Source organism: Pelophylax lessonae, assembly GCF_965119305.1.
Source record: "Pelophylax lessonae genome assembly, chromosome: 10".
Taxonomy (NCBI): Eukaryota; Metazoa; Chordata; class Amphibia; order Anura; family Ranidae; genus Pelophylax; species Pelophylax lessonae.
In genome coordinates, this window is record NC_138777.1 from 20657807 (window position 1) to 20670586 (window position 12780).

At 45.8% G+C, this 12780-nt stretch overlaps 1 protein-coding gene across 1 annotated transcript in view; it reads left to right on the forward strand.

Annotated features, from left to right (window-relative positions):
- LOC309566063 (astacin-like metalloendopeptidase) overlaps positions 1–5727 on the forward strand; it is a 54112-nt gene extending 48385 nt beyond the window's left edge. Inside the window, exons 12-13 of the mRNA XM_082271088.1 lie at positions 4088–4310; positions 5344–5727. Coding sequence (XP_082127214.1) covers positions 4088–4310; positions 5344–5357 — 237 coding nt within the window. The 3' untranslated portion in view covers positions 5358–5727. The remainder of the gene's footprint in view (positions 1–4087; positions 4311–5343) is intronic.
- The last annotated feature ends 7053 nt before the right edge of the window (positions 5728–12780 follow it).

Here is a 12780-nt window from a genome sequence, read left to right on the forward strand (position 1 = left end):
GTTTTTGGGAAAAAAAGGACATAAATGTAATTTGGGTACAGCATCGCAGGACCGTGCAATTGTCCGTTAAAGTAACGCAGTGCCGAATCGCAAAATATGGCCTGGTCAGGAATGGGGTGAAATCTTCCGGTCTTAAAGCGGTTAAAAATACGCTCATTGAGAATTTTTTTGTCAAAGACATGTAGCTAAATACAGTTTGGCCTAAATATATGACAAAAATTGAATATATTGGATATTTTTTAACTGTCAAAGTAGAAAAATATTGTTATTTTTTCAAAATCTTCGCATTTTTTTATTAATATCGCAAAAAATAAAAAGCGCAGAGGTGATCAAATACCACCAAAAGAAAGCTCTGTTTGTGGGAAAAAAAGGACGTAAATTTCGTTTGGGTACGACGTTGCATGACCGCGCAATTGTCAGTTAAATTCGCACAGTGCCGAATCGCAAAAAGTGGCCTGGACGTAAGACAGCAAAATCCTCCGGTGGTAAAGTGATTAGAATAGCTTTTACATTTTAGAATGGGGTGCCTCAAGACTCCATAATTTTTAAAGGATGCCTTGACTGAAAAAAGGTTGAGAAAAACTGATCTAAAGGATAACAAACTGGCTCTTCATTTAGAAAGTTTGGGGACCCCTGTCCTAAGATAAGTCATCACTGGAAGCTTTCTGTCCATGCTCCTACCTTTAATCCCCCCATGTTCAAATAAACATGAAAGAGGAAGTAAACCCGCTGAAACAAATGTGAAAAAAAAAAAAAAACTGTAAAGACGAAGGCATAATGAGCTAGTGCGCATCGCATACTAGCTTATTATCAGTGTTGGGGTAGTTACTCAAAAAATGTAACTGGTTACTAGTTACTAGTTACTTCTGTAAATTGTAATGAGATTACTTTACTAGTTACTGCATTTGAAAAGTAACTTCACTACTTATTACTTTACTTTCCTCTTTCTTAATTGACCGTGTAGAAGAAGATAAATGACACTCTTTCTGCATAGAGTTTATTGTATAAACACAGGCTTTTGGAAACATGAGAACAAAACCTGAAAAAAAACAGAATAAAACATAAAGTGCAACAAAAAGTCATAAACTTCATCCCTCTATATTCTTCCAAATAACGATTGTATCGCACGGCTTGGGTAACGCAGGAAAGCGCGTTCCTATAGCCTAGTAAAGTAGTGTAGTTCCCTCCTATAGCCTAGTAATGTAGTGTAGTTCCCTCCTATAGCCTAGTAAAGTAGTGTAGTTCCCTCCTATAGCCTAGTAAAGTAGTGTAGTTACCTCCTATAGCCTAGTAAAGTAGTGTAGTTCCCTCCTATAGCCTAGTAATGTAGTGTAGTTCCCTCCTATAGCCTAGTAAAGTAGTGTAGTTCCCTCCTATAGCCTAGTAAAGTAGTGTAGTTACCTCCTATAGTCTAGTAAAGTAGTGTAGTTACCTCCTATAGCCTAGTAAAGTAGTGTAGTTACCTCCTATAGCCTAGTAAAGTAGTGTAGTTACCTCCTATAGCCTAGTAAAGTAGTGTAGTTACCAATATTAGTATTGTAACTAGTTACATTACTTAGTTACCAAAAAAGTAATGTAGTTACTGTAATTAGTTACTTTGTAACTAGTTACCCCCAACACTGCTTATTATGAAGTTCTTACCTAAAAACAAAGCCCCCGCAGTGCTGACAGGACGGCCGACATGTTCGGCCATTCTGCTTCCTGGATCGCATCCTCCGGCTATCTGATTGGCCGGAGGCGCGATTACATCACTCCCGCGAATGCCATTCACGGCACTGGGCTCTGAAGTGACAGCACAGGTGCCCGTTCCTTCAGAGCGCATGCTCCGATGACGTCATCGGCTGCATGAAATGTAAATATCTCCTAAACGGTGCAAGTTTAGGAGATATTTATAGCACCTATAAGTAAATGTCAACAAAGTGGGTTTACAACCACTTGAATGCCTGGCAGTGGAAACATGTACTGTATGCCTTTTATTTCTCACTTTGCATTGCGTTCTGCTACTTAGCCAGTAATGCATACAAGCTGTTGAGCTCTTAAAGGGACATTGTCAACAACTCAAAAAATTGCAGGTAGAAGCACATATAAATTAAAGCGTAACTCCACTTTTGTTGACAAAAAAACATTCCCCTCTGGGTGATCTCTGTACATTACAAGGATTATAACAAACTTTGTTGCAGATTCCTAACTTTTATTATTCTGAAGAAATCATTGTTCGTTCCTCTGTGCTGAGTGGGTCTAATGGGAGTGGTTTAATAATTATCTATCAGCTGCGGCAGCTGCAGGGCTCTAATGAGGAAAGCTGCTGGGCCTGCATCCCTTTAGACGTGTTCCTATTGGGAGTATCTCACCAAAAATGACATTTATGTTGCAGGGGATGCCAGAAATCTGACTTGTATCTTAGTGCAGACTTCTGGGAAAATTGGGGAGCCAATCACACAAGCAGGAAATGATGTTTCTGGGGGTGTGGTCAGTATACATTCTGTGTACAGAACAGCTCCAGGCGGCCATATTGCATTGCATTTTCAGAAAATTACAACAGCTGCAAATTGAAAAGGAAAGGTCATTTTTAATAACTTTCAATTACAATATGATTTGTGTCACAATTATATACGCTATATTGTTTTTTCTTTATTTGCTGTTTTTTTTTCCCTCCCGGAAGTGGAGTTACTTTTTAAGTATTTGAAATGCTTACTTGCAGCAATTTTCCTTCCCATAAGTTATTTTTTTATTCACTTGCCATGTGCTTCGAAACTTTTAATTTCACTGCTCCAGTAAAAGTTGATTCCCTAGCACTGCCCCCTTTTGGGCTTGTCTAATTTCTGTCTGTGCTGGCGCAGCTCCTCCGCCCCCATCACCTCCCTATATAACCTTTAGCTGCTGGAGGAGGAGTAAAGGGGAATACAATGTAGTGTCACTTGAGTGACAGCTGTGTGTCTGCTGGGGCTGCTGACATCATACCCAACATGGCGGCTCCCAGGAGCAGCCTCAGGACTTTTGGATGTCTACACAAGTTTAACCACTTGCCAACTGCACGGCAGGCTGGCTCGGCTGCGCGAATCGGCGTAGGGGTATGTCAGTACGCGGGAGTGGTGCTGGGGGGGCGAGCACCCACTAGGCAGCGGGGATGCTGATCCATGAGGATCGGCGGCCACGCTTGCCGCTGGGCATCCGCAATCGCTCCCCGCTGAGAGAGAAGGATGGTCTGCTATTGTAAACACAGCCGACCGTTCTTCTCTCTGAAATGATCACAGAGCGCCTGTGATCACTCTATATAGGAACACAGGTCTCTATGATCATTTTACAAGTTCCTTCCCCTCACAGTTAGAAAACACTCCCCTAGGCTCACACTTAACCCTTTGATCACCACTGAGTTAACCCCTTCCCTGCCAGTGTCATTATTACAGTAACAGTGCATATTTTTAGCACTGATTACTGTAGTAATGTCACTGGTCCCCCCAAAAATGTCAGTTAGGGGTCCGATCTGTCAGCCGCAATGTCGCAGTCCCGCTAAAAATCGCAGATCGCCGCCATTACTAGTAAAAAATAAATAAAAAGAACATAAATCTTTCCCCTAGTTTGTAGACGCGATAACGTTTGCGCAAACCAATCAAAATATGTTTATTGCGATTTTTTTTTTTTACCAAAAACATGTAGCAGAATACAAATTGGCCTAAAAGGATGAAAATATATATATATTTTTTTGGGGGGAATGTTATATAGCAGAATGTGAAAATATTATTTATTTATTTTTTTTTTTTCAGAATTGTCGCTCTTTTTTTGTTTATAGCGCAAAAAATAAAAATCGCACAGGTGATCAAATACCACCTAAAGAAAGCTCTATTTGTGGGGAAGAAAAGGACATCGATTTTTTGGGTACAGGATCGCACAACTGCGCAAATTTCAGTTAAAATAACGCCGTGCCAAATCGCAAAAAAATGCCCTGGTCATTAAGGGGGCAAATCCTTCCCAGTCCAGAACTGGATAATTACATGAATAAAATATGTTGAATGCACATTAAAATCCTATGGAAAGATTGTTGTTGAAATAAGCGATCTCTTTAAAGTAATATTTCCTCCTCCGTCAGATTGTCCTAAATTTCACAACATTCGATCTGGAATTTTCGACCTCCTGTCTGTACGATTACCTCATTATCAATGATGGGGGAAGGCTGGATTCTCCTCCTTTGGGCCTGTTCTGCTCCAACGATCCCGTCCCCACCATCACCTCCACAGGAAACGTTCTACTTCTACAATTCTTCAGCGACAATTGGTTCAACATGGGCGGCTACTCCGCGGACTACCATTTCGGTGAGCAGCCTTTTCTGAAAGTACAAATGTAAAGCAAAAACATCAGACAACATAAAAGCTGAGCTTCAGGCAGATATAAAAGACACAAATGATTCAACTCTGCATTTATTAAAGAAATATAGTGTGCTCCTACCCATTCACGTGACCCTCCGGAGCCCTACTTTCCCTCTCCGAATACTGCAGAGGGAGGGGCTGAGGTCCCTGCTGATGTCAGCCAGGGCCATCTTAAGAGCATTAAAGGGCCCCGGGCAATGCAGTGCACTGGGGCCCCGCCTACACAATCACCCATGACATGAGAATAAAAATGCAAATTATCGATAAGGCAATATTTATTGGTACAGCAGTGCCAGGCTAATGACAGCTTTCAAGTTCGGCGGCTGGGTCCAGTGAACACACACATGGATGGGAGTCAGACTCGACTGTCCTGTGTGTGCCTGTTCCCGTAGAGGCGGATAGGCATTCCTGCAGTTGTGGGCTCCTCCTCCATGGCCCAAGTGGCCTGACAGCAGCGCAGGGCCGACAGGTGTTTGCCACCTGCTCAGTTCGGCGGTGGGATGCACACGGGAATCGGGACTAATGCTTGGCTGGGGCTGGGTTGCTGGGCAGGTGGGGCCCCTGAGCAAGTGGGGCCCCCGGGCAACTGCCCAGCGTGCCCATTCGGTAAGATGGCCCTGATGTCAGCCCCAACTCCAAGCACAGCAGAGGGAGGAATAAGGTATTTTCCACAATAAAGTTACAAAAGGAGACACGCTGCTCATTATATAACCTTTTTACAAAACGGATTACATGTTTTTACAAGGATTTTACTAGGGCTTATTTTCAGGGTAGGGCTTATATTGCAGCTATCCCTGAAAATCACGCTAGGTCTCATTTTCGGGGTAGGGCTTATTTTCAGGGAAACAGGGTATGTAAGACATGACATGTATAGGCCTTGTAAAAACAAGACAGGCCTAAGAGACCAGTATTGCCTTTTTGTCCTTTTGGTCTGCTTTGCTCTTCTGATCTGTTGCTGATGATATGTTTTGTCTTTCAGTGAAATCACCGTAGACTCAAAGAATGGCAAGGACCTTCTAGATCTACTGAGATTCTCTAAGGACTGCTCAGAAGAAATCCATTATGAAATCCATGCACTGTCTGCTGGTGTCACTCACCAGCCTGTGACTCAATTCAGCCAATTGAATTTGCACATATTGTAATGTACAACATTACATAGATCTGTATCACACATGTCATTTTAGGGATGAGCTTGTATCTGTTCCAAATTGGGTTTGAGTCTGAACCCTGGATGGGAATGCTAATTACATCATTGGAGCAGGGATGCTCGTGACATCATTGACCCAATATGACCACATAGCTATATTAGGTCAAAGACATTGTCCTAACTTGACTATTCAGCCATGTTAGTTTAATGATGTCCTGAGCATCTTCTCCCTGCAGCTAATGTACATAAAGGGATGGGAATGCTAATGACATCATTGGAGCATTGATGCTTGTGACATCATTGACCCAATATGACCACATAGCTATATTACGTCAATGACATTGTCCTAACTTGACTATTCAGCCATATTAGTTTAATGATATCCTGAGCATCTTCTCCCTGCAGCTGATGTACACAAAGGGATGGGAGTGCCGTCCCCCCCATCCATGTGTCCGTCCCCCTAATCTACATGCAGGGCGCCGGACGCATGGATTTGAATGGGGTTTTTTTTTTTTAAGCACGTGATTAGAGCCAGAGGCTCTAATAGGCTTCAAAAAAGGGTGGGCTCGGGGCGCAGAGCACTGCGCCCTGAGCCCACCCAGTTGTGTGACAATAGCGAATGAATATTCGCTATTGCCACACTGATTCTTCTCCTGGCCAATCAGGAAGCGGGTCCTGAGACCCGTTTCCCGATTGGCCGAAAGGAAAAGCCATGCTATCGGGCCAAGGAGGAGGGAGGAGACTGAGGGGGAAGCCGCCGCTGCCTGCCCAGGGTGGGTGAGCCAGCGACCGGGAGGGGGGGGGGTCAATGTGGGCTGGAGCTGGGGTTGTCCGGGGGTATGGTGGGTGTGGTTCGTCTGACGCCCCCCGGCCCATGGAGCACCAGCTGCCACTGATGGAAATGCTAATGTTATCATTGGAGCAGGGATGCTTATGACATCATATGGCCATATTAGGTCAACGACATTGACCTTATGTGGTCATATTTGGTCAATGATGCCACGAGCATCCCCATTTCACCACAGCAGATGTTCATAACTAGGCGGGGATGCTGGTGACATCATTGACCTAATATGGCCATATAGCCACCTTATGTCAAAGATATTGACCTAATATGGTCATGGGGTCATATTAGGTCAATGATGTCCCTAGCATCCTCACAATGCAGCTGACATAGGGGTGACTAGTTTATACAACTGGAGCAGGGATGCTTGTGACATCATTGATCTAATATAGTCATGTGGCCACATTTGGTCAATAATGTCAAGGCATCCCTGTGCCTTTTATATAAATCAGCTGCAGGGTAGGGAAACCCCCTGCCCCCTGCAACTAATTGGCCCATGAATGACAGACCCGAACCCAGTTCAGAACAAAGACAATCTCATCCTTATTGTAATGCTTGGCAGGATATTTTCATTTCAGCAAATAAATGGTGGAACCAACTGTTGTATTACTCTTTACTAATTTCCCCCATAGAAGTTAAAATATTAAAAAAATAAGATATTAGGGGCCCATTTGCATTATTACAGTGCATTAGGGTCAAAAATCTTATAGGATATCCACGCTTAAACATAAATTACAAATGAGCAGCCGCTTAAGCAATCTGTGACGCTAGATGCAAGAATTGTGAGGAATATATGAAGCAGCGCTAAAAAATTGAACTCAATCAATATGACATCAAACTTATAGGGTGAAAAACGTGTATAAAGAAATCACACTAAACATATAAATAGTGTCCATAAGAGCCCATTCACAAGGGCTAAAAAGTAAAAATGTATGGGAAGTCCAAAGGAAACAAATTGTCACTTACTCTACCAGTGTCCCCACAATCACAATTCGTAGGGACACCCAGTGCCGGGACAAGGCCATCCAGAGCCCAGGGCAAAGATGCCAAATTGCGCCCCCCTTCCCTTAGGGTTAGGTTAAGTGTGCCCCCATTCCTGCAATAAACTATTGCACCCAGGGCAGCCGTTCCTTCTGCCCACCCCTTGTCCTGGCCCTGGATGCCCCCAAACCTCACATAATGTCACAGTGCCCAGGGCAGAATCCCCTCCTGCTCACCCCTTGTCCTGGCCCTGAATGCCCCCAAACCTCACATAATATCACAGTGCCCAGGGCAGCCTCCCCCTCCTGCTCACCCCTCATCCTGGCCCTGAATGCCCCCAAACCTCATATAATATCACAGTGCCCAGGGCAGCCGCCCCCTCCTGCTCACCCCCCGCCCTGGCCCTGAATGCCCCCAAACCTCACATAATATCACAGTGCCCAGGGTAGCCATCCCTCCTGCTCACCCCTTGTCCTGGCCCTGAATGCCCCCAAACCTCACATAATATCACAGTGCCCAGGGCAGCCTCCCCCTCCTGCTCACCCCTCATCCTGGCCCTGAATGCCCCCAAACCTCACATAATATCACAGTGCCCAGGGCAGCCGCCCCCTCCTGCTCACCCCTCATCCTGGCCCTGAATGCCCCCAAACCTCATATAATATCACAGTGCCCAGGGCAGCCGCCCCCTCCTGCTCACCCCCCGCCCTGGCCCTGAATGCCCCCAAACCTCATATAATATCACAGTGCCCAGGGCAGCCTCCCCTCCTGCTCACCCCTTGTCCTGGCCCTGAATGCCCCCAAACCTCATATAATATCACAGTGCCCAGGGCAGCCGCCCCCTCCTGCTCACCCCTCATCCTGGCCCTGAATGCCCTCAAACCTCATATAATATCACAATGCCCAGGGCAGCCGCCCCCTCCTGCTCACCCCTCATCCTGGCCCTGAATGCCCTCAAACCTCATATAATATCACAATGCCCAGGGCAGCCGCCCCCTCCTGCTCACCCCTCATCCTGGCCCTGAATGCCCTCAAACCTCACATAATATCACAGTGCCCAGGGCAGCCTCCCCTCCTGCTCACCCCTTGTCCTGGCCCCAAATGCCCCCAAATCTCATATAATATCACAGTGCCCAGGGCAGCCGTCCCTCCTGCCCACCCTTTGTCCTGGCCCTGGGGACACCAAGTGTTAAAGCCTTTTACCGGATCCTGTGGATCATAATATAGTATGGTCATATCGTTCCCAACCGATTCACCCACAGAGATGTATGGGGAACTGACAGCTGTGTCTCCACACAGTGCGGAGAACAGCTGTCATCCTCCTGCTCAGCGGGGGATCAGCGGATCGATCCCCCGCTGAGATAAACGGAATCCGTCTGACGGACGGACTGTGTGAAAGGGGCCTAAATGGGCCCTGAAATTTTTTGAAGCTAGAGGGTTATCAAAACAAAAACCTTATTGTCAAACATTTGGATTATAACCTCTGTGGGTAACTTTTCACAACCATTGGACGATATGTTTTTTTTCCATGCTCTCCTGGGGAAGGGCAATCTGGTGGCCCCAATCTAGCCACACAGTTTGTTTATGCCTCAAGTCAGCCTTGTCCACCATATGTTCAAAATAATTACTGGCATCTTTTCTAAGCTCTGCCCACCAGAGAGCCTCCCGACTCAACAAAAGAGGCTCTAAAAGACATAAAAGAAGACATGTTGGCATTGGCAACCAATCAGAACCCTTGTTTTATATTCAAATCATGGATCTTTATATGTGTCAGTTGGAAGTTGATCTGTTGCTATGGGCATTAAGAAATGTTCTGCTAAGCTTACCTTTCATACAAAGGCCCTCATAGGATGACAAAATAGAGATTATTTGAGAATTGGATGCTATAGGAGGCTGAGCAAGGACTAAGGGCTCATTCAGAAGTACTGCTGCCTCTCTGAAAAGCGATCCGTGATCTAGGGTAGCTTATATTTGAAATATAACAAACTGCCCAGATCACGTACAGTGCATGCGCCATAAGTGGCTCTGAGGAAGAGGCACGGCCTCGAAACGCGTCAGCCCTTCGTCTTCACTAGACATTGGACCTTTAACAAGGATGTTGCTCTATGGAATTGATATGCTGGATTATTTCGCATGTTTGTGAGTAGTTGATTTTAAACTTATTTTAATAAAAGCCCGCTGAGGATAATGCGCTAGGCTGGTGCGCCCTGTTCTTTGTTTTTATTTGCAATGCGCCATAAGTGATCTGACTTTTTTTATGAATTTATCTCAATAACAGGCCACCCAAAAGCTTGTATGGCGTATGCGTAGATCAGGTAAGAGTTACCGGAGGCACTGGTGATGTAACCTTTCCAGGGGCATCTGTGAGGCTGAAGATACATAAGGCACCCCTCAGATACTCCAAAGGCAGGATAGCACCTCCAGACACGAGCTAGGAATTCACCCCAGGGCTGAGTCAATGGCTAAAATAAGGGGATTGAGAAAGCATATTGTGCGTCAGTCACTTTTGTTTTTTTTAAGGTTTTATTGCAGAACGGTTAAAGAGGTGAGGGTTATGGGTCCCAGATACCTTTGCACACAGGTGTCAAACACAAGGCCCGCGGGCCGAATACGACCCCTCAGGCCATTTCATGTGGCCCTCGCACCTCTCCTGCAGCTGCGGCACATCCCTTGTCTCTGCCCCCACCTTGTCTCTGTAGTCGGCAGCAGAGAGGACAGAACTCCTTTGCCTGATCCTGCAGTCCTCTATGCAGTTGCAGAAAGGCTCGTCTTTGCCCACCCCCCCCCCTTCTCAGCAATCCACAGCAGAGAGGAGGGCAGAACTCCTCCTACAGATCGTGCACCTCTCTGTGAAGCCACAACACCACCTTGTCTCTGCCTCCCCTGGTCTCAGCATTCAGCACACTCTGGAAGCTGACTCCAACCCTCCTCTGGTTCTCCTCTAGACCCTGCACTTCTTCCCAGATCCACCCGCATCTTCTTCCTGGCAGCAAAACAAGGAAAGGGGGTGCATTGTGATGTGAGGAAGGGTGGGTGACTCTTGACTTCTGATGGTGGGGGGGCTCTTGACATCTCATGTAAGGGGGTGGGGTGCTCTGGACATCTAATCAGTGCTGTATTTTGGCCTAGGCCAACAAGGCCCAGGCCTAGGGCGGCACTTTGCAGGGGGGCAGCAAAAAATCCACCCCCCTCCACCTGAGACTCTATTGGCCACTGGTTGCTAGAGCCGCCTCTCTCTCCCCCCTCTCTCTCACTCACCTCCCTCTCTCTCTCTCTCCCTCTCTCTCTCTCCCCCTCTCTCTCTCTCCCCCTCTCTCTCTCACTCCCTCTCTCTTTCTCTATCATCCCCCTCTCTTTCTCATCCCCCTCTCTCACCCCCCTCTCTCTCTCTCTCTCACCCCCCCTCTCTCATCCCGCTCTCTCTCATCCCTCCCTCTCTCTCTCTCTCTTTCATCCCCCCTCTCTCTCTCTCTCCCTCCCTCACCCACCCTCCCTCTCTCTCTCATCCCGCCCTCTCTTTCATCCCCCCTCTCTCTTTCCCTCCCTCACCCACCCCCTCTCTCTTATCCCCCCTCTCTCTCTCCCTTCCTCACCCACCCCCCCCTCTCTCTCTCTCCCTCCCTAACCCACCCCCCTCTCTCTCTCACCCACCCCCTCAGGGGTTCATTGTGGGACATGTAGTCGTTCAATTTTGGAGGGAGTCACATCTGTTAAAAAAGGAGTGGGGAAAATTTACATGGGGGGGGGGGGGGCGCCCAATTTTAGTCTTGCCTAGGGCAGCACAAAACCCAAATACACCACTGCATCTAATCCTGCAGATCTAACTGACCCTTTGAGGGCAACCATAATGCTAATGCGGCCCGCAATGAAATTGAGGTTTGACACCTCTGCCTTAGCAGATCACTTACAGACTCCCCAGATCCAAATCAATGTCCAGCTTCACAGTGTCAGAACCTTTAAGCCGACCCGTCAACCCTGTAAGCACGTTCGCAAATTGTAGTGCATCCTCCAAATGTGTCACCAGGCCCTTCTGAGGGACCAGCCTTCTTCCTGGCTCTCTCCTGCCTCCCCTGGGTCTCCTCCTTGGCACAGTTGGGGACCAGTGACATTACTACAGTAATCAGTGCTAAAGATATGCACTGTTACTGTAATAATGACACTGGCAGGGCAGGGGTTAACCCAGGGATGATCAAAGGGTTAACCCAGGGGTGATCAAAGGGTTAAGTGTGAGCCTAGGGGAGTGTTTTCTAACTGTATTGGGGAGGGACTTGTGGAATCAACACAGAGACCTGTGATCCTAGATAGGAGGATCTGAGACGCTCTGTGTTCATTCCAGAGAGAACAACGGTCTGCTGTGTTTACAAATCCCTGCGGATACTGCGGACTCGATGTCCACTGGCACCCGCCAATCCTTCGGTACAGAGGCAGAATGGCAATCCGCCTATGTAAACAAGGCAGACTGTCGTTCTGTCAGAAGGGAAGGCATGGATCTTGTATCTCTGCAAAGCAGGGACACAGATCAATGCCTTCCCCTAGTTAAAGCAACACCTACACTGTAAAATCACATAGGCTAGGCAAACATTTAACCCTTTGATTGCCCCTGATGGTAACCCCCCTTCCCTGCCAGGGTCATTAGTACAGTGACAGTGCATATTTTTAGTACTGATCACTGCATTAGTGTCACTGGTTCCCAAAAATTGTCAGTGTCCAATTGACCACCACAATATCGCAGTCCTGCTAAAAGTCGCTGATTACCGCCATTACTAGTAAAAAATAAATAAATAAAAATTCCATAAATATATCCTATAGTTTGTAGACACTATAACTTTTGCGCAAAAAACAATCAATATACGCTTATTGGGATTTTTTTTTTTTTTCAACAAAAATATATGGCAAAATACATATTAGCTTAAATTGATGAAGAAATTCGATTTCTAAAAGGTTTTTTATTGGATGTGTTTTATAGCGGAAAGTAAAAAAATATTGTTTTTTTTTTTTTTTTAAATTGTTGGTCCCCCTAGGGACACACTTAACCCCTTGATCACCAATAAAGTTAACCCCTTCCCTGCCAGTGTAATTTTCAAAAATGTCAGTCAGCGGTCTGATCTGTCCACTGCAATGTTGTAGTCCCGCAAAAAAATCGCAGATCGCCGCCATTACTAGTAAAAAAAAAAAAAAAAAAAACAATAAAAATGACATAAATCTTTACCATAGTTAGTAGACGCGATAACTTTTGCGCAAACCGATCAAAATACGCTTATTGCGATGTATTTTTTTTACCAAAAATATGTAGCAGAAAACAAATTGGCCTAAAATGTTAAAAAATTCTGATTTTCACATTTTTTTTTTGGAATATTATATAGTAGAAAGTGAAAATAAAATATATACTGTATATATATATATATATATTTATTTTTCAGAATTGTCGCTCTTATTTTGTTTATAGA